This window comes from Lissotriton helveticus, chromosome 10, assembly GCF_964261635.1.
Source record: "Lissotriton helveticus chromosome 10, aLisHel1.1, whole genome shotgun sequence".
Classification (NCBI taxonomy): domain Eukaryota; kingdom Metazoa; phylum Chordata; class Amphibia; order Caudata; family Salamandridae; genus Lissotriton; species Lissotriton helveticus.
The window spans coordinates 84,171,687-84,194,349 of NC_136071.1; the positions used below are offsets into that span (position 1 = coordinate 84,171,687).

Genomic DNA, 22,663 nt, shown 5'->3' on the forward strand with positions numbered 1-22,663 from the left:
CTACTAGTTGGCAACATCACTATATAAAGGAAAGAAATAAACATTGCAATCCCCGGTATACAGATTTCTGTTTGCTAAGAGTCAGACTAGTTTACTTTATTAATCTCCTATGGTTTTTCCTGTGTAGTGCAAATATACGCTGATGACAGCTTCCCTACGCTCATTTAGAAATCTGCCTGAGAGTGGTTTTGCTTTGTTTGTAATGGGTATTTGCTGTTGGTCTCATGCGTATACTGACTGTGTTTCCAGGCTATCTTTCATCCCTCAAAGAGTTTTAACTGTTTAGGTCTCGCGCCTAGCGGTGCATTGTGCAGCACTGCTCGTGCAGCGCGAGACATTTAGTAGCTAAAAATGGGGTTTCAGAGAGTGCCCTAGGAATCGCACACGCTTGTGCGTGTGCTTTTCCTTTTGTGTCCCGCTATTGGCCTTTGCATGCGTGTTTTTCACTAAGACGGCACGCAGTAGGCCAAAGGCGGGCGCATTGCTCCACCCATGGCCTATTGGTGTCTATTACGCGCACCAAAGACCATGTGGTTTCAATTATCGTGCCCAGACACAGGCGCGATAATTGAATCACAAGTCTCGCTGTGGCACGCATGCGTGCACCACTCGCAGGCTTCTTTTTTTAAAATCTATTTCACAGGGAAGCGTGGTGCAGTAGAGCGAGCCATATTAAAAGACTGCGGAGCTCTGTACAAGTTTGAAGGTAGTGACAGTAAATGTAAGTGGGGTGACTTCTGAGAGGGAGTGTGGGCTATTTAGTATGTCATGCATAACTCAACGCCTCGCCACGGGTAGTAAGTGCTATGTAAATGCAATTAAAACTCTGAGTGCAGCTGGAAGTGTGCGACGCACCGGTTCCTATTGTTTGATCATTTTCGAGATGCATTGCCTTCAGTGTTTCTTTGCCTCCTATTCCATTGGTCTCAGACACTTCATTAGCCAGAATGTGCCTCATTTTCTTTCTTGCTGGAGCACTTTCTGTTGTGTGATTCTTAACACCTCATCCTCTCTCCTCACAGTGAGGCGCTGTGCTACTGGCGGGGTGGACCGGAGCAGAAGCCTTTTACCAATGTAAATTAGTGACCATCAGATATGAAGCTGGCCATGGACCTTATACTCTGGTGACTGTTACAGGGACTAGTGCTCCTGACAACAATGAGAATAGCACTGATGATAACAATGGGACTAGTGCTCCTGACTACAATGAGAATAGCACTGATGATAACAATGGGACTAGTGCCGATGCCAACAATGAGAATAGCACTGATGATAACAATGTGACTAGTGTCCATGACAACAATGAGAATAGCACTGATAACCATGGGAATAGTGCCCATGACAACAATGAGAACAGCACTGATGATACCAATGGGACTAGTGCCGATGCCAACACTGACAATAGCACTGATAAAACCAATGGGACTAGTGTCGATGCCAACAATGAGAATAGCACTGATGATACCAATGGGACTAGTGCCCATGACAACAATGAGAATAGCACTGATAACCAGGTGACTAGTGCCCATGACAACAATGAGAATAGCTCTGATGATAACAATGGGACTAGTGCTCATGACAACAATGAGAAGCTCTGATGATAACAATGGGACTAGTGCTCATGACAACAATGAGAATAGCACTAATGATAACAATGATTATAGCTCTGATGAGAAGTGGGACTAGTGCTAACGAGAACAGTGAGAATAGCGCTGATGACAACAATGAGACTAGTGCTGATGACAACGAGACTAGTGCCGATGACAACAATAATAACAGCGCTGATGATAACAGGACTAGTGCAGATGGCAAAACTGCATGATTAAGAGACTGTTACTCAGGGTCCGCACTGCTCATTCATAGGACACACTGTCCTGGACTCACATGCCTCCTATCAGTGTGCACACTGGTCTTTAACCTTATTACTCCAACAGATTCTAGCACATTATTACAGGTTAATATGTTCCCTGTTTATTTAAATCATCACTCCACTTAAATAACATAACTAACAAACATTGGAATTTACAATGTCAATAGCTCCAACTCCAACAAATGCGAGACCTATTGCATTGCAGATGCTTGTTTTCATGTAGTTACACACCGGTTCTTTTATAAGTACAGCATGAGCAGCATCACAGCCAGTTAGGAAGACCTTTTCCCTCGACCTCCTGCTGGCAAATTCCCTGTGTCATTTTGGTGATTAATCGCCTTTTACCAGTTTACTGAGACAGAAAGCCAATTTTCTCTTTAGACTGGCTTTTTCCAGTAGACGCCCCGGGTCTTTTACTGATGGCCTCCTCTCTTCACCTCTCTAGTTCTGGCACAGGCTGGTGGTCCTTTCTGAAATCACTCACTCTCTATACCTCCGAGATCTCGGCTCTTTTCACTTGTTTATTTCAGAATTGTTTGGTAATTGGTGGAGACACTTTGTCTCTTCACCTGTGCTCTTCTGGATGATTGTGAGGGTCTTTTTGTCGAGCCCTTTCTCACAGCTTCTTGAAGGTAGAACTAAATCACACCAGATCTGATCGCCTTCAACTGGCTCCTCCTTGAAGCCAGAGGTCTTTTTGAATTAGCATGCATAGTGCTTCAGCCAGCTTTTTTATCTTCTTTTGTTCTTTCCTTTATATATTCCTTTCTTTCACTTATCCTTTTCACTTCTGATACTTCTCTCACTCCCTTTCTGGAGCATGTCTTACACATCAAACATGTCCTACATACCAAACTGCACTGGCTCCCTGTCAATAGACGCACTCACTTTAGCACACAGTTCCCTGTATAACACTGGCTCCAGTTATCTGAACAATAGAATCACTGAGTACCAGTCTAGCAGATATTTACGTTCTAGTCAGGTCCACCTCATAGCAATCCCCCATTAAAACAAAACTAGACGTGCTGGGACTTGTTTTTTAGTACACATTGCCAAATTCAGGAACCTACTCCCCTTTCAACTCAGAAGCACAGAAACTGAATCTGCCTTCTGCAAATCTCTAAAACACTACCTGTTGAGCCTACAATATCTTATCTCACTCACTCCTCTATTTATATCTCCTCTACGCTGTTCTAAGTAGTCGTTCATGCAATATAAATACCCCTCATTCATACATTCATGTATCTGCCTGATGCAGTCTATGTAACATACATACTTTTTATTTTGCTCTTGTAACAGTTTCTTCTCTTTATGTAATGCGCTCTGCTACCTGTTCTGGGTCTGGATCGCACTATTTAACAAGCATTTACAATGCAATGGTTTTGCCTTTGTTAAAGTTAGAGCTATTGGCATTGCTTTTAACATTCTGCACTCTGAAGCTCCACTCTGAAGCTCCACTCTGAAGCACCACTGTGAAGCTCCACTCTGCTATAGAACATAGAATGAGTGCATTTGTTGTATTTTTGTTAAACTAGATTTGCATAGTAACATTTATGTTGTTTGTACAGACAGGAAGGAACTTACAGTTTATGTCGAAAGGCTCCAGTCCGCTGTCTCGAAGTATACCTACTGAGATCGGTCGAGAAATCGAGAGGCTCCAGTCCACTGTCACGAAGTATACCTTCTGAGCTCGCTCGAAGAAATGTTTCTTTCCGTGGCTGTAGTCCTTTACATACTGTGGAAGACAAAAAAAAACGCAGTTAGTTCATTAAATAACAAAAGACTTGCAAAGTTTGTTGTTAAGAACATGTAGGTGAGATGTTGTTTAGGATGTTGCTGTCTCGACATATGTAAATTGCCGATAGGAGGCTGTCTGGCCGAATGAAAAGGTCGTGGATGCTGTGACTCGTTAGAGTACTTAGTGGCTATGTGCGACTTTAGCCGATCTTGAATATCAAAGCTTAGTGGTAGACGAGTTGGCGCCACGCTGCCTGCAAATACAAAAAGAAGTGCTGGTGAATATCATTTTGTTAAAGTAGAAAAACACGATAGCTCTTTGCAATAATTCCCTACACTGAAACCACACGATATAAAATAACTATTAAAGTAAGCATAATAGAATTACGACACCACGCCGCCGACATATTCCTGCAAATAAAGGGAAAGAAATGAAGTTAGAAATTACTTTTGAAACGTAACAAAACACTCCGGGTATTCGAAAGTGACAGTAATTGTTTAGTTACAAAACACATCGCTTACCTGCAAGTCGTCACGCCACGGATGAGACCCGACACGGAAACACTAGAGAGTACAGGCCAAAAAAGAAACATCAGAAGAACATAAACCAAATAGGCCGAACACCTGTTACGTTAAATCTACAACACCTGTAAGAAAATACAAATTACATTTGAATCTATCTACACCGAGTCGCACTAAGACATGACCACAGCGCTTACCTTAAAGTTGTTCGTCCACGGGGAAGGAAACCCGACACGTCACGGCAGGCTACACGGAAACACTAGAGAGAACAGCCCCAAAAAGAAACATTAAAAGAATATAAACCAAAAAGGCTGAACACCTGTAAAAGAAATACTAATTACATTACAATTTAAATCGCGTACCTGAAATCCCTTGGACCAAGGAGACGGAGACAGACAGCCAAAGATCCCATGACAAAATGGCGACCGGAAATCGTTCCCACGCCGCCGCCGTTCAATTCCTGCAAAGAAAGGAAGATACATAAACTCAAAAATACCTTTTCCATGTTAAAAAACTCCCGGGCATTGAAAAGGGACAGTCATTTGTTACAAAACACAACATGGCTTACCTGCAAGTCGTCATGCCACGAATGAGCCCCTACACAAAAACACAAAAGAGAACAGTCCCAAAAAAGAAATACATTACAATATAAACAAAACAGGCTGAACACATAAAAGAAATTACAATGACATAAAAAAGTAAATTACACAACACACCATCGCTTACGTGCAAGTCGTCACGCCATGGAGGAGACCCGACACGGAAACATGAGAGAGAACAGGCCCAAAATATATAAGACCAATAGGAAATACACTTGTAAACAAAATAAGTATTAGATGAAAATGTAAATTGCGTACCCGACACAAAAACACTATTACAAAACACACAATCGCTTACCTGCAAGTCGTCACGCAACGGAGGAGACCCGACACAAAAACACTAGAGAGAACAGGCCCAAAAAATAAATACATTACAATATAAACAAAATACACTGAACACATATACAATAAATTACAATGACATACAAATGGCAATCGCATACCTGAAATCCATCGTACCACGGAGACAGACACCGAGCGAGCCAAGAATCCAAAGACAAAATGGCGACCGGAAACCGTGACCACGCCGCGACGCCGAAAAATACCTGCAAAGAAAGTTAGAAAAATTAATTCTAAAAAACGCTTTTCAAAGTTACAAAAACTCACAGTCATTAAAAAGAGACAGCCATTTATTAATTACAACACACACCATCGCTTACCTGCAAGTCGTCACGCCACGAAGGCGACCCAACCCGGAAACATTAAAGAGAACAGGCCCAAAAAATAAATACATTACAATAAAAACAGAATAGGCTGAACACATAAAAGAAATTACAGCGACATAAAAATGTAAATTAAAAAACACACCATCGCTTACCTGCAAGTCGTCACGCCACGGAGGAGACCCGACACGGAAACATTAAAGAGAACAAGCGCAAAATATATAAAACAAATAGGCTAAAGACTGTAGAACACATAAAACAAATTACAATTATATACAAATTAAACGCGTACCTGAAATCCATCGTACCACGAAGCCAGACACCGAGCGCAAAATGGCGACCGGAAACCGCGACCACGCCCAGATCCCGGGACCACGCAGCGACGCCGAAAAATACCTGCAACGAAAGTGAGATAAATTAATTCTAAAAAAAGTTTTACAAAGTTACAAAAACTCACAGTCATTAAAAAGAGACAGCCATTTATTAATTACAACACACACCATCGCTTACCTGCAAGTCGTCACGCCACGAAGGCGACCCAACCCGGAAACATTAAAGAGAACAGGCCCAAAAAATAAATACATTACAATAAAAACAGAATAGGCTGAACACATAAAAGAAATTACAGCGACATAAAAATGTAAATTAAAAAACACACCATCGCTTACCTGCAAGTCGTCACGCCACGGAGGAGACCCGACACGGAAACATTAAAGAGAACAAGCGCAAAATATATAAAACAAATAGGCTAAAGACTGTAGAACACATAAAACAAATTACAATTATATACAAATTAAACGCGTACCTGAAATCCATCGTACCACGAAGCCAGACACCGAGCGCAAAATGGCGACCGGAAACCGCGACCACGCCCAGATCCCGGGACCACGCAGCGACGCCGAAAAATACCTGCAACGAAATGAAGATAAATTAATTTCTAAAACACGTTGCAAAGTTATAAAAAGTAGAACACATAAAACAGATTACAATTACATACAAATTTAAATCGCGTACCTGAAATCCATCGTACCACGAAGCCAGACACTGAGCGCAAAATGGCGACCGGAAACCGCGACCACGCCCAGATCCCGGGACCACGCAGCGACGCCGAAAAATACCTGCAACGAAAGTGAGATAAATTAATTCTAAAAAAAGTTTTACAAAGTTACAAAAACTCACAGTCATTAAAAAGAGACAGCCATTTATTAATTACAACACACACCATCGCTTACCTGCAAGTCGTCACGCCACGAAGGCGACCCAACCCGGAAACATTAAAGAGAACAGGCCCAAAAAATAAATACATTACAATAAAAACAGAATAGGCTGAACACATAAAAGAAATTACAGCGACATAAAAATGTAAATTAAAAAACACACCATCGCTTACCTGCAAGTCGTCACGCCACGGAGGAGACCCGACACGGAAACATTAAAGAGAACAAGCGCAAAATATATAAAACAAATAGGCTAAAGACTGTAGAACACATAAAACAAATTACAATTATATACAAATTAAACGCGTACCTGAAATCCATCGTACCACGAAGCCAGACACCGAGCGCAAAATGGCGACCGGAAACAGCGACCACGCCCAGATCCCGGGACCACGCCGCGACGCCGAAAAATACCTGCAACGAAATGAAGATAAATTAATTTGTAAAACACGTTGCAAAGTTATAAAAAGTAGAACACATAAAACAAATTACAATTACATACAAATTGAAATCGCGTACCTGAAATCCATCGTACCACGAAGCCAGACACCGAGCGCAAAATGGCGACCGGAAACCGCGACCACGCCCAGATCCCGGGACCACGCAGCGACGCCGAAAAAAACCTGCAAAAGAAGTGAGATAAATTAATTCTAAAAAAAGCTTTACAAAGTTACAAAAACTCACAGTCATTAAAAAGAGACAGTCATTTATTAATTACAACACACACCATCGCTTACCTGCAAGTCGTCACGCCACAAAGGAGACCCGACACAAAAACACTAGAGAGAACAGGCCCCAAAAAGAAATACATAACAATATAAACAAAATAGACTGAATACATATAAAATAAATTACAATGACATAAAAATGTAAATTAAAAAACACACCATCGCTTACCTGCAAGTCGTCACGCCACGGAGGAGACCCGACACGGAAACATTAGAGAGAACAAGCGCAAAATATATAAAACAAATAAGCTAAAGACTGTAGAACACATAAAACATATTACAATTATATACAAATTTAAATCGCGTACCTGAAATCCATCGTACCACGAAGCCAGACACCGAGCGCAAAATGGCGACCGGAAACCGCGACCACGCCCAGATCCCGGGACCACGCCGCGACGCCGAAAAATACCTGCAACGAAAGTGAGATAAATTAATTTCTAAAACACTTTGCAAAGTTATAAAAAGTAGAACACATAAAACAAATTATAATTATATACAAATGTAAATCGCGTATATTACAAAAGACACCATCGCTTACCTGCAAGAAATCCCTTGTATCATGGAGACGGAGACAGACAGCGAGCCAAGGATCCCGACCGGAAATTGTTCCCCCCACCGGGCCGTCGCAAAATACCTGCAGAGAACAAAAAAAAATACGTGATTAAACATTTCGGATGGGGCATTCAAAAAATACAGTCATTTATATTACAAAAGACATCATCGCTTACCTGCAATTTGTTCCGCCACAGACACAGAAACCCGACACGTCACCAAAGGCAGGTCCCGGCAACCTGAAGAGAAAAACAAAAAAAAATACGTGCTTAAACATTTCGGATGGGGCATTCAAAAAATACAGTCATTTATATTACAAAAGACACCATCGCTTACCTGCAAGAAATCCCTTGGAGCACGGAGACGGAGACAGACAGCGAGCCAAGGATCCCGACCGGAAATTGTTCCCCCCACCGGGCCGTCGCAAAATAGCTGCAGAGAACAAAAAAAAATACGTGATTAAACATTTCGGATGGGGCATTCAAAAAAGACAGTCATTTATATTACAAAAGACACCATCGCTTACCTGCAAGAAATCCCTTGGAGCACGGAGACGGAGACAGACAGCGAGCCAAGGATCCCGACCGGAAATTGTTCCCCCCACCGGGCCGTCGCAAAATAGCTGCAGAGAACAAAAAAAAATACGTGATTAAACATTTCGGATGGGGCATTCAAAAAAGACAGTCATTTAGATTACAAAAGACACCATCGCTTACCTGCAAGAAATCCCTTGGAGCACGGAGACGGAGACAGACAGCGAGCCAAGGATCCCGACCGGAAATTGTTCCCCCCACCGGGCCGTCGCAAAATAGCTGCAGAGAACAAAAAAAAATACGTGATTAAACATTTCGGATGGGGCATTCAAAAAATACAGTCATTTATATTACAAAAGACACCATCGCTTACCTGCAATTTGTTCCGCCACAGCAAAGAAACCCGACACTAATCCCTTGGAGCACGGAGACGGAGACAGACAGCGAGCCAAGGATCCCGACCGGAAATTGTTCCCCCCACCGGGCCGTCGCAAAATACCTGCAGAGAACAAAAAAAAATACGTGATTAAACATTTCGGATGGGGCATTCAAAAAAGACAGTCATTTATATTACAAAAGACACCATCGCTTACCTGCAATTTGTTCCGCCACAGCAAAGAAACCCGACACTTCAGCAAACGCAGGTCCCGGCAATGCCGGACCAGACTCGGGGGCGTTCCCGGCGTCGCGTGACGTCGGCAAAAGGCAAAGAATGTCAGGAACGCCCCCGTGTCTGGTCCGGCATTGACGGACAGGCCCCTCGTCCAATGGCAAGGCTCCGTTTACGGAGCCAGCCAATCAATGACGAGGGCCGACCCAAAGCACCCTACAGTTCTCAACAGGATTTCGCCTGCGCGAAAAGCTGCGCAGAGCGCAGCTTTCGCTAGGCAAAACCTAAAAATCAGTAATAAATACCTTGATAAAATATTTTTTCTACAGAACCCTCCTTTCTTAAAGTGTCCGTTTTAATCCATTTCGCTAAACTCATTTTAAGCTTGTACTGGGGCTCTCACTGGCATAATTATGCGTGTAAAAATGGTCTTTACACAATTGCATATGCAAAGGGCAGCAAGACAGAGTTTTGGGGGGGATTTGATTGGTGTGCATTGTTGACTTGCAAATAGCATGGTTTTCGCTGTTAAATTAAAAGTTGCGCAAGATGAACATTTTCCCAACTTTTTTCTTTGGTGCTGCAATGATTGTCCTTCGACCAAATTAAAAGTGTCATGGGTCTGACGTTGCTGCTGTGTGCGGCTTGTGCCATTGTGAACATGAAGCGGTTACTTGGGCTTGAAACGCCTTTTGAGCATGCATGATTGACAGGGTTTTAGGTGTAATTTGGCCTTTACTTGAGGATTGGTCCGGTGAACACCATTGTGCAGAAGCATGAGGTTTTACGGAGGGTTCAAGAACAAACCTTGCCGATCATACCTAATATGTTAGGAGTGGTCGTATTTTAAAGATGACACTAACAGAATCTATTGTTTGTGAACATGTGGAGTCTGCCAGGGAGTTTAGTATATGGAATACAACTAGAAACAACAGCGAACCTAACCCTGCAGCACTGTAACATCAGACTATTCTCATGTGTGGGTCCACCCAAAAGCAACAGGGAATAATCCCTGGAGAACAGAGCTTAATTTGAGCCAGTGGTTTCCGGTACTCACCGCCTGCACTTCATTTTCAACACCTGCGCTTGTGACAGTTTGCCACATGGTGGCGCTGTTTGTCTAGTTTAGAGAACAGCACAACAACAGCTGTTTATTAATGCAATATACATTGAAAGGAATAATACGTACCTCTAAAGCCATTCTAATAGCGTTAGGGGCCTGAAATAGTCTGAATTGTCACACTTGTAGGATCATGATTGTTAGTAGTTGTGTTGTTCCTTAATTGGCAGCGTCAAAGGGACAATATGTGGTGCACGATGCAGTAGAATCTTTACAAGAGCCCTAGCACTTAATATTTTACATATTAAGCACAGCTGAAGACCCTGCTAAGCAACTAGTGTGTGCAAGATTGATGTAGGTGTACATCCTGGAGCACTCTTCATCCAGAAGCCATGACCTTGTGGATCCACTGATGGAGCAGATTTCATCTGCAGTCAGGCATTGTTTTATTTTTGTGCTTCAGACAGACTGCATTTAAATTGCCACGCACATTTTGCAAGTTAAAAACATGGCACATGAAAAACATGAAAGTGAGGCCTAAGTCAGTCTGAAATGCTTGTGCTGAATTAACATGTGTTTTTGCAGTCTAGAGAAAAGTGGCATTTTTAGCTTTGAAGATGAATAGAATATGTTTCTCTCTTCCCAGCTCATTCCTTGCAATCTAAATTCACTATTCCTGTCTTAAAAGACTTTGGCTTGTTGCATACTTTGATAAACATTTTCAGTTAATAACACCTCTTTTTATGTGTGTGAATTAATAATGCACCAAACACTACCCACGGGGCTAAATGCTTTTTGCATGAAAAGCTATCTAAAACACTAAAGCATGTTGCTGTGTGCACTGTATTAACTGTGTGCGCTGTATTAACTGTGTGCGCCTTTAAATTTTACACTAAATGCACAATAATGCTATGTTGCACATTGCACATTTATTTTGCATGTTGTCATAAATAATAGAAAAAGCTGCTTTAAACTAATAGCTTGGCTAGGTAAACATTTATAAGGGGTATTAGTATGAGGGAGGGAAACATAATGGGCTGATTTACATGGAATTAATATTCTCTTTGTGTTTGTTTTATTTTTGGGGCCTAAGAAAAAATGGCTGCTTGTGAATCCAGCAAAGCTATGACTTGCAATGTAATGAGAAAAGAGCATGCGCAGACTGTGCCAGCTTTCCTAAAGGAGTCAAGGACACTTTAAACCAGGGGTACTCATAGTACGGCCCGCGGGCCGGATGCGGCCCGGCAAGCCTTCCTTGGCGGCCCGCGGACCTTCGAGACAATCGTGCCTGTGCTTAAAAAAATAATTTATTAGTGGCAAACACCGCCGCAGCAGTGCTGGGCTCGGAGACCTTGATAATCACCGCTCCCCGGCCCCCACAGAGCAGAGGCTTTGTTGTATTTCACCCCTTAGCGCCTCTGCTCTGGGGAGCCGGGCGAGATGTTTGTCAGAGTGGAGATGCAGGGGCACTACAACAAAGCCTCAATAATATATAAATGGTCTTTTAACGACCTGCTAAGTACTTTGGTGCGACTGATGGACGGCTGTCTCTTTGGCCCCCCACCCCCCCTTAATCACCCTGATGTGGTGTCCATTCACTCACAGTCGTGTGGACACTCCTGTAATTATCAGAAGGGCGCGCGCAAACTGCATTTTAGTCATGAGAAACTTCTTGCCAGATAGGGATCTTTCTTGTGTGCGCGCTGAGGAAGCTGTATCAGCCCGGGCTGAAGGCTGACACAGACAGACACACACAGTGAGATGATAGAGGGGGAGGGAGAGGGAGAGCTGGATGGAACGAGAGATGGAGAGGGAGGGCAGGAGGGAGGGAGATGGAGGGCAGGAGGGAGGGAGATGGAGGGCAGGAGGGAGGGCAGGAGGGAGAGAGAGAGAGGGAGGGCAGGATGGAGGGCAGGAGAGAGAGAGGGAGGACAGGAGGGAGAGAGAGGGCAGGAGGGAGAGGGCATGAGGGAGGGAGGGCGGGAGAGGGAGGGCAGGAGGGAGAGAGAGGGCAGGATGGAGGGCAGGAGGGAGAGAGAGGGAGAGAGAGGGCAGGAGGGAGGGCAGGAGGGAGAGGGAGGGCGAGAGGGCAGGAGGGAGGGCAGGAGGGAGAGAGAGGACAGGAGGGAGAGGGAGGGCAGGAGGGAGAGAGAGAGGGAGGGCAGGATGGAGGGCAGGAGAGAGAGAGGGAGGACAGGAGGGAGAGAGAGGGCAGGAGGGAGAGGGAGAGAGGGAGGGCAGGAGGGAGGGCAGGAGGGAGAGAGAGGGAGAGAGAGGGCCTGAGGGAGGGAGGGCGGGAGAGGGAGGGCAGGAGGGAGAGAGAGGGCAGGATGGAGGGCAGGAGGGAGAGAGAGAGGGAGAGAGAGGGCAGGAGGGAGGGCAGGAGGGAGAGGGAGGGCAGGAGGGAGAGGGAGGGCAGGAGGGAGAGGGAGGGCAGGAGGGAGAGAGAGGGCAAGAGGGAGATGGAGGGCAGGAGGGAGAGGGAGGGCAGGAGGGAGGGAGAGAGGGAGGGCAGGAGGGAGAGAGAGGGCAGGAGGGAGAGGGAAGGAGAGAGAGGGCAGGAGGGAGAGAGAGGGCAGGAGGAGAGAGAGGGAGAGAGAGGGCAGGAGGGGGGGCAGGAGGGAGAGGGAGGGCAGGAGGGAGAGGGAGGGCGAGAGAGGGCAGGAGGGAGAGAGGACAGGAGGGAGAGGGAGGGCGAGAGGGAGGGCAGGAGGGAGGGAGGGCGGGAGAGGGAGGGCAGGAGAGAGAGGGAGGGCAGGAGGGAGGGAGGGCGGGAGAGGGAGGGCAGGAGGGAGAGGGAGGGCAGGAGGGAGAGAGAGGGAAGGAGGGAGAGGGAGGGCAGGAGGGAGATGGAGGGCAGGAAGGAGATGGAGGGCAGGAGGGAGATGGAGGGCAGGAGGGAAAGGGCAGGAGGGAGAGGGAGGGCAGGAGGGAGAGGGAGGGCAGGAGGGAGAGGGAGGGCAGGAGGGAGATGGAGGGCAGGAGGGAGATGGAGGACAGGAGGGAGATGGAGGACAGGAGGGAGATGGAGGGCAGGAGGGAGAGGGAGGGCAGGAGGGAGAGAGAGAGGGAGGGCAGGAGGGAGGGCAGGAGGGAGAGGGAGGGCAGGAGGGAGAGGGAGGGCAGGAGGGAGAGGAAGGGAGAGATAGGGCAGGAGGGAGGGCAGGAGGGAGAGAGAGGGCAGGATGGAGGGCAGGAGGGAGAGAGAGAGGGAGAGAGAGAGCAGGAGGGCGGGAGAGGGAGGGCAGGAGGGAGAGGGAGGGCAGGAGGGGGAGGGAGGGAGAGGGAGGGCAGGAGGGAGAGAGAGGGCAGGAGGGAGAGAGAGGGCAGGAGGGACAGGGAGGGCAGGAGGGAGAGGGAGGGCAGGAGGGAGAGAGAGGGCAGGAGGGAGGGCAGGAGGGAGAGGGAGAGGGAGGGCAGGAGGGAGAGGGAGGACAGGAGGGAGAGAGAGAGATGGAGAGGGAGGGCAGGAGGGAGAGAGAGATGTATGTATGCTGGGTCTGGTGGCTCAGTGGATGAAGGCATCTGCTGCAGGGACCTGTGTGCAACCTCATGGTCACAAGTTTTCTTTTTGTTTTAGCCCCGCCCCTCCCCCTCTGACCCCGCCCCCACCAGTGCGGCCCTCGGCCACAAACCACACTGTAAATTTGGCCCCCGAGAGAAAGTTTGTGAGTACCCATGCTTTAAACTTTGTACATTCTTGTGACTGTGCCAATGTACCAGTTTTAGTTAAAGAATCCGTCCTGCTGCGCTGTGACAGGAAGGGAGAATTAGAATGAAACATTTTTCATAGTAAATGTTGCAAAAACAATATAAATGTATTTACTCATGTATACTTCTTTTGTTAAAACTGGTATAGTCAGGATTTTAGAATGAGTCAGGATTCTGAGACCTCTTGCCATCATGACTGACCAATCACGTACAAGTTTTCCTGAACAATGAAACATTTTTGTGTAGTCCGCCAAGAATTAGAGTATAAATAATGACCTCTCTGGAGGCGGGGTTGGCTTCTTGTTCATTTTGGCTACTAGGCTCATTAGGCTTCAGGGGGGCGTGTGAGCTCTTGAGAGAAGGTACAGATTAGACCAGACATTCTATGGGTTAGGTACAAGATCGTCACGGGTGCAGCCTTGGGCGTCCGAGGAGAGTCAGGTGGGGGGTTCCCTGGTGATTTTTTCTTCCTAAGTCCTGGCATGTCATATTTTGGCACTGCAGGCCACATTCAAGTCAAGTCAAGTCAAGTCAAAAAACACTTTATTCGATTATTTTAAAATCATAAAAGTATGCTATACATTCACATTTAATCATCAAAGACACAATAAAATTGTTAAAAAAACAGTTTTAAAAATTGTTAAAAACAAAGGTTCAATGTAAACGCATCTTCAGTGGTGATCAGGGTAACTATACATCCAATTAATCACAGTTTTCAAAAATATTTACAACCATAGAAAAAATGTGCAAACCTTGCAAAATTCATAAATTGATATTTACTACAGTTCAGTTGTTACAAAACTATTAGCCTAAAATTTTTTGGGTCATTCATCATTTCCATGATGTAGAACCACAGACGGGCGAAGTCTATTTTGCCTGGACCGTATAGAGACTGTCAAGAAGTTAGCTACCCCATACATTACTAGTGGTGATTCCATAAGCTGCAGGTACAAATAAAGCCGGTTTTACCTGCTTAAACTCTTTATCCTTTAGAATTGGCTTAATAAATGTATCCCTGCCGCTCTTAAAAAAGGGGCAGAAAAACACGAAATGCAATATGTCCTGGTCAGAAAAATCATCACATTTGCAGGGAACATTCTCGTGAGGCTTACACCACTTAGCATAATCTCCCAGCAGAAAGTGAACTTGGTTAAAGCGAAATTTTGTAAGGAGCCACCGATTAAATGGTTTATTAGATATGATTGTATAGATAACGATGTAATCATCATGTAGTGAGACCTTACAGTTGGCTTCATAATTTCACTAGCCTCTCTTTCTGCTTCCTTTTTCTTTACAAAGTGGATCTTAACCCATTTAATGTCCTCTCTTATCAGGTTCTCAGGGTTTGTATATAAATCAGGGCGGCCCAGGTATCCTGCTGATGATTTAATATGTGTTAACCATCCAATCTCCGCCACATTGTCCCGCCCCATACAATCCCTGATGATCTTGTGGTTTAAAGTTAAATCTGGATTGAGCCATGTTCTAATCCATGACAAAAGCGGGGCCAAGGACAGCGTGTCTTCAATGTACCCCATCCCCAATTCCATGTGAACTGCAAAAGCTGATGTAGATTGGGGGAGGCCCATGAGGGATCGCAAGAATCTGTTTTCCTCTCTTTGAATCGAAGTCAAGTTTTTAAAACCCCATATCGAGGCCCCATACCTAGCGATGGCCAGGGTTTTGGCTCTATAGATGGACAATATAGCCTCGGCTGGTTTCCCACCCAGTCATTTCGCAAAACCCAGGATAGCGGCCGCCGATCTCTTTACTGCCGCTGCTTTGCTAGAAATTTGTGGTGCCCACGACCCTTTCTCATCAAACACCACTCCTAGGTAGGTAAAAACTTTGACTTTGGAAAGCACTGAGCCATTACAGGAGAGGGTTTTTATACTATTCCTGCGTTTGCCTACTGCCATTACATGTGATTTTTCTATGTTTACTAGTAGATCCAGGTCTTGCATGAAAGCCCCAAAGGAATTGAGTAGGTGTTGTAAGCCATTAGGGGTTCTTGACAACAACACTGTGTTGTCTGCATATAATAGAACCGGCATCAAGGACCTAAGTCCTGGCATGTCATATTTTGGCACTGCAGGCCACATTCCTTTGAGGTCTTGTGAAGGGCGGGCTGTTTTGCTCTTTAGACACAGACAGGAGCACAGAGTGCAGCTGATTAGGATAGAATTAGGTCTGAAAATATTTATTTGACTTATGCATTTATTTCTCTTAATGGAATATTTTTGTCAACTATTTAATTATTGATTAGCCTTGCAAGACTATTTTTCTTAGAAACTCTTTAAGAATTTTGACTGATATTTTGCGCCACATTTCCTTTTCTATGTGTGATGCTTATATGCAGACTGTAATATGTTTTGTATTAATGCTATTTTTCCTGTTTTCCAAATTTTGTAACCTGATTGATATTTTACTAATGAATAAAGGGTCAGAGAAAAACTTAAATTTTGACTAGAAAGTAAAACCCTTTAAAATACTCAACAACTCTCTTTATTGGCTTAAATAATAATTGCATTTTTGACTGAAGGTCAATGGTGTCAAGGGCCCAACACCTTTTTCAGCGGTAAAATAGAGGTAGCATGAGGGTTTTGCATTGAGAAATTACCAGAGGAAATTACCGCTCCATCAGTTTTATGTGGAATGCATGAAGTGTTCTGACTACTGTAACCTGTTTGGTGCAGCGTGCAGATCCATAGATGTTTAGGCGACTAATATCTGCCAGGGAGGGTAGTCCTGGGAGAGCAAAGTGTTTATTAGATGTAGGAATCTACACTGTAGTGATCTGTCAAGAGAGGCAGCAGCGACTGCATGTGTTTGCACCGAAAGGACTTGGGGGGGGGAAATGGGCGGCCCAGTTACTCCCATGATCACTTGTGGAAAGCAAGACTACTGCCAAACTAATGATAAAACAGCAAATGAGGACTCAAAGTTGGTGACATGAGCAGGAGTGATGGAGGTTTTATAGGCAGTGATAGTGCCTCCTGCTGCACTTATGACAACATGAGTGAAGCAGGAAGTGGAAGAGCAGTCAAAGTTGGCACCCTGTAAAGACACTACACAACCTTTAAAAACCCACATTTCACGTCCTCCTATAGGTTCAAAGGTAGGCAGATTTGAAACCTCATCCTTCTCATGGCCCAAGTCTCTCAAAGCGGAATGGTTTAAACCCTAGCCAGGCTGGCACCCTGCAAATACCAGGGTACGAAATGAACCACTCAGTAATTTCTGCCCAGAAAGAACAAGACTGATGGGGCATGTTTGTTTGTATTGGTGCTGCACCTGCTCCCATGTGACAATACACATTTGTATATCCCAGGAAGAAATCAAATGCACCAACCTTTTTCAGAAGTATGCCCGGAAACTTGGGACCCTTGCAAGTGTCCAGGTGTACTTCTGGGAAGCTTCTTAAACTCCCAGGAGTTTTAAAGCTCCGTCTATGCGAGCAAGTAACCCTGTCGGTGCAGAGTGACAGCTCAGTCAGTCAGTCAGTACAGTGATTAGGCAGTGGCACCAATCTTTCCTGCATCTATCCATCCTTCCTCCTTTGGGCAGTCGTCACCCTGCCCCTCTATGTGTGGACCTTTTTGTGTGGCATTTGATGGTGGCTGTGATTGATGGGACTCTAAGCATGCCTCTATGGTTGTTGTTTTTTGTGAACATCAGTGTTGTAGTTTTCACACATGACTAGTTGCTTGTAAATTGGCTTTTCCTTGCATCCTTATGGCAGGCTATCATTACTAACTCTACATCGAGCCCCACTCATCAGTCTTTTCCATTTGCCCGTAACTTCTGCTTCTTGCCCTCTTCTGCTCCTTCTTTCTATCTCCTACAGCCTACTTTTCTCTCAGGCACTAGTCTAATACCTGAGGTACGCTACCACCTACCACTCTATTCTGGGGAAGATCCTTCAGTCGAAAGGCTCTTCATCCTTCCCTCTCTCCCCTTACCTCATTTCCACTCGGCCACATCTATTACTTTTAGATGGACCACGACCCAATATTTAGATCAACAAACCATTGTGACCCACCTTCCTTTAATGGACATGAGGCGGGCCATTTTTGAATGTAACTAAACCATTTCGCGGCAGCGCACTGTCATTTACAGACAGTCCCTTTTCCATTGAAGCGGACACTAAATTTGCACAGACTTACAATTTTACTGATAAAGCTAGATAGTACACACATTTTTATGTGGTGAAATCGGGTTTCTGTGAATATATATCATTTGTGCATTACCAAGTAACTTGTCTTGATCCTTTTAAAATGTTTCCAGTACACTTGAGAATTACAAAAAACTGCTTTATTTGTGCTTTCCTAACTGATGAAAGCATACAGTTCATTTAAAGCTATTTACATTTTGTTGTCTGTTGCAAAAAAAAGACATCTTATAGCCGTTCCTTTCACACTTTCTAACCTCCAGCAAGATTGTCACATAATTCACTTTAAAAACTCCTCTCACAGTGCAGTCCGGGAAAGAAATGTAAAGACCCTAATCCCATGTTAAAAGAATAAGCAGCAATCTGTCAGAAGACATAGTATGACATTTGAGTTCTGTCTTTGAAGTGCCGCAAATGTGATGAGATAAACACAATTTAAAAGCATCTTTATTTATTGCTCAGACTTTCCCGACTTACCAAAAATCGACTCAACTTACAGTTTTGGGAATGCTGCCTTAGAGAATTGTAGGACACTACACTTGCAACAGACACACTGTAACTCTGGTCTCTTAGTCTGTATATGGGGGACTGCATGCTCGCTTGTCTATGTGTTCTAGTGCCTGTAGGACTGTACTGTACGCAAGGGTGGCCATAGATGTGTAAGTCTGTTTGTGCATGGATGTCAGTAGATATATCTCCTGGTCCACATATTTTCATGTATATCTTGCCTATGTTCATTTATGCTTGCATGTTGTGTCTGCAAGTGTGCATGCAATATGAAAAAGTCACACCTCTTGGCTTTGTCAATGCTTGTTTGTAATGGTGCTCCTGTGCGGTCTCCCCTGCAGAAACAATGCAGCCAGCCTTTTTTGTAATGGCTGCTGTGGTTGTATGCTGGATCTAAATGTCTACGCAGGCATCCGTGACAAAGGTAGAGCTCGTTCCACCTTCCAGCTAACTCAGTCATTGTTTCCGCCATGCTCAATGCACACGGGAGCCTGTAATTATATGTTGGTCGTAACTTACAGTTAAGACTTAAGCTTCGCCTTCTTCCAGACCTTAGTGCTATCTTATGCATACTTCCGATAGCACAAACCACTTAACTGCAAATGGAATAATTCCATAAAGTAGTGTCCACACCATGTACTTCCACCCTTTCACCAATTTCCCTGCTTCAGTTGTATGGTGATGTGTTCATAACATTTACACGCCATACTTCATCTTTCCAGTTCATGCATTAACACTTTATTAATCCTCTGAATCAAACAGGTCTCTTAGCTTTGCCCGTGCTTGTTTGTACAGGCCCTCTTGTCCACCAACCTCTTCCCCCTGCTGTCACTCCCAGGATCTTTTGTTATCCGAGCGCTGAAGCTGGTAGCTTCCTTGTTGATTCTTTGTGCTGGTCTGTGATTGCCTCTTTCTTCTTCCTTCCTAGATCCCATCATCGAAGCTCCTGTCTACGTGGCCGAGTAAGTTACTTAAACTAAACTCAGACGACACCCATTATGGGTGAGTGTGCGGAGGGCATGGGATGGAATCATTGCTTAAGAAATTGTATTAATCCAAAAACAATCAGACAAACAAATAATAGATGTGTGATCTTCCGTGCCCACAGGATTGAGTAAGTTATGTATTTTCTAAAGTAATCAGGCATGAAAAAAGGATATTTTTCTACAAGAACAGTATTTTTCCTCCATTACAAGATTTCCTGTCTTGTTCAATGAACAAAATGGAGCACGATCACATATTTTAAGTTGTGCAGATTACAGTTGTCTAAGTTGTGTGTGTAAGGGAGGAACTTGACCCACAGAAACCCGGCACATCCTCAATACTTCATACCTCTTCAATGTTCACAGACACCCCTGCACTTCATCAGTATTACTAAGAGGTCCACATATACTGCACTGATACAGCTCACAGGCTCACCTACACTTTGTTGGTGTTTATCAGACATAGCACACACCTTCTAGTCTTTGCTCAGAGAAACAGCCTGGACGTTGATGACATGGCTCACAGATAGCCTTGCATGCCATCAGTATTGCTTTTAGAATCCCTTGCTCCTTGTTGACATTTCTCCAGAACCCCTACTTATCGTTGCCATTTTTAACAGACACCCCCACGCCTTGTTGACTATGCCCTCACACCAGTAAATGTTCTTGACATTTCTTACGGGCACCCCTGCACCTCATTGGCATTGCAAAGACACACATACATCTCATTGACTTTTCTCAGACACCGCAACTCATTCATGTTGCTCACAGACACCCCTGCACATCATCATCTACTTCCTGCAGACCCACCGGCACTTGATGAGATTCCAAACAGATACACCCTGACTTGCTGCTCTGGTTGTTTCAGGTGTTAATATGTGTATAGTTCCGCTACGTACTTGCATGACGTCTGGGCCACTATGGACCCAACCAGCATTAATCTCAATCCCTTTCTTTCAGGCCTGCGTTCCTGCCCGACCCCACCGACGGCAGCCTGTACATACTCGGTGGGAAGAACAAGGAAGGGTTAATGGTGCGTAGTACTGCATATAGGTTTTCTGGAAGATGGTTTAACTCACACAGATGAGGTGACTGGGCAGAGGGGTGATGAGCAAGAGTGTGATGTCTTCCTGTTTAGCAAGCCAACACCTAACACATTATCCAAATGATCATGGCTGGATGGTTTGTAACTCTTCATTGTAGCACTGAAATGCCTTTGTATCATAAAAGTAGGGACGCCATAAAATCCTTGACCAATATCCCAGGATCTCTTGGGCCGAAGACAAGTGAGATCAGTAGATGTTATAGCACTCTCTCAGTAACAGAGATGGAAATGAAGAAATAACATGATTGACCAGACGGAAAGAATGTTGTGGAAGCCCATCGTTAATTAAAGACCGTGATCGCTAACTCTATCTCTTCGGCTTGAATTTTGCCTGTGCTCAGCTATAGAAACAGTAATTTGTGTTGCAATGAACTGGAAGGCTAACATTTAAAAAGTTTGCAGCTGGTTTGTTCCTTGGACTATTGGAGTTGAATTGTTATCAGGAATGACGATGGTTAAGATCAAGTGGTGTGACAATGGGGTAAATTTGGTTAGTAAACTGGAGTTAAATCAATGATAACTTCACAGAGTTTGATGTTTGCATGAGCCTTGGTATCAAACCATGTTTAGACTTAAGGAAGGCTGCTAGCTTTTTTGGAATATTTAACTCATAAATGCCCCTCTAAAGCTTAGCTTATCGTTTTGCATTTCCCTTTTAAACAAATGTTTGTGATAGTAATTAAGAGAATGTGCATTGGGCTGGATAAAATGGATTGTGTCTGTCAAGTATGTGGTCATCACTTTTTGATGTTATGGCTAAATATTCAGATTTAGTTTATGCACAAAATATTTTTTTCTGTTTTACTTTTTACCTTATATTATGACTTTAGACCTGGTAAACCATATCACGGATCTGATGTCTGTTGAAACAAGCAAGATTTGGAGGCAGAGTAGAGAGTCTTCTAAGTCTATATCCTAATAATTAATTTAGTGTTTATCAGCAAACCTATTGAATTTTAGTGGCTGCCTTGTATTGTGAATGTCAGTACGCTGTGGCCACTAAAGCATCATTACGCTTATATGTGCATGTTCCATAATGCATGCATGCGTATACATCATGAATTTTTAATGCTATTGCAATTTTGCGTGGTCAAGCAAGCATGTATTCTTTTTATGATGTGGAACAAGATCGGCAAAAATGATTGCAAAAGTCAAAAGGTCAGGAAACGTAATTCAAAGTGAGACATATTTGTTTTGCCAGTGGTTGTTATTTTAATTTTGTTATCTAAAATTTGGGGAAAAAAAGGTGTGGGAAGGGAAGGAAAGTGGGAGCAATAAATGGAAAAAGAAAGGAAGACTTAGGTACTCATTCTCAGAGGCAGAAATCTCATTTCATGAGTCTAACTCTGGCACAAATTGTGCACCATGAGGGTTTTTGCCTGCACCAATTTCACCAGGTAAAACGTGGCACAAATTATACAGCAGACAATTTAAGTCTGTTCGCCTCGTAAGTGGGGAACGCACACATAATTGTGCCTTATCACCCATTCCAAGGTCTTAGTCTCTGAATGGCGCTGTAATTCTACACTCAGTAAATTCCATATCCAGTGGTATTTTTATTTGGTGAGTGCAAATATTGCACCGAGGATTGTGCCCACCTTGATGTGCTGGCCTAAGTGTCTAAAAGAGAGTTGAGAGGTACACAGAAACCATTAGAAAGAGCAGTATTGACAGAAGAACAGCTGCACAGGTGCTATTGTACGTAGTCAACAAGTACAGCACTCAACCTCTCTATGACCTTACTGCTCTGAGACCATACCTAATACACAAATCCTTTACAAAAAGGAAGTGCTTAAGGAGTACCCCCAATTTTTCTTTGCAGAATGTTCAAGAAGTTGATATTGAATCACTTTCTTGAGAACCTTATCCCATATCCTTCAAACACCTAATAAAGTTGGAGCCATGAAATTGTGTTTCCATTTAAAGTTTTTTTTTATTAAATCATTCAGTATTACTCCAACATCAGTCCAGCCAATGTGTTTCATCCCCAAAATAGGACTTCATCAGGGTTGTATTCAGTTCATCTGATGAATCATCTTCAAAAGTATATATCAAGCTGTGGTCAAGTTTCCTGTTTCTCAGTGGGTCCTATG

General features: G+C 44.1%; 1 protein-coding gene and 1 long non-coding RNA gene across 3 annotated transcripts in view; one reads left to right on the forward strand and one right to left on the reverse strand.

The window, feature by feature from the left end:
• ERN2 (endoplasmic reticulum to nucleus signaling 2) overlaps positions 1-22,663 on the forward strand; it is a 174,725-nt gene that overhangs the window by 45,116 nt on the left and 106,946 nt on the right. For both annotated transcript variants that reach the window (XM_078664795.1, XM_078664796.1), the window contains exons 3-4: positions 19,411-19,444; positions 20,426-20,498. In XM_078664795.1, the coding sequence (XP_078520921.1) occupies positions 19,411-19,444; positions 20,426-20,498 (107 nt within the window). The remainder of the gene's footprint in view (positions 1-19,410; positions 19,445-20,425; positions 20,499-22,663) is intronic.
• On the reverse strand, positions 4,054-4,595 carry LOC144785924 (uncharacterized). The gene is made up of 3 exons (XR_013602057.1): positions 4,492-4,595; positions 4,327-4,388; positions 4,054-4,171 (listed from the first exon to the last, which is right to left on the reverse strand). It is a non-coding gene; the product is annotated as an uncharacterized LOC144785924 (long non-coding RNA).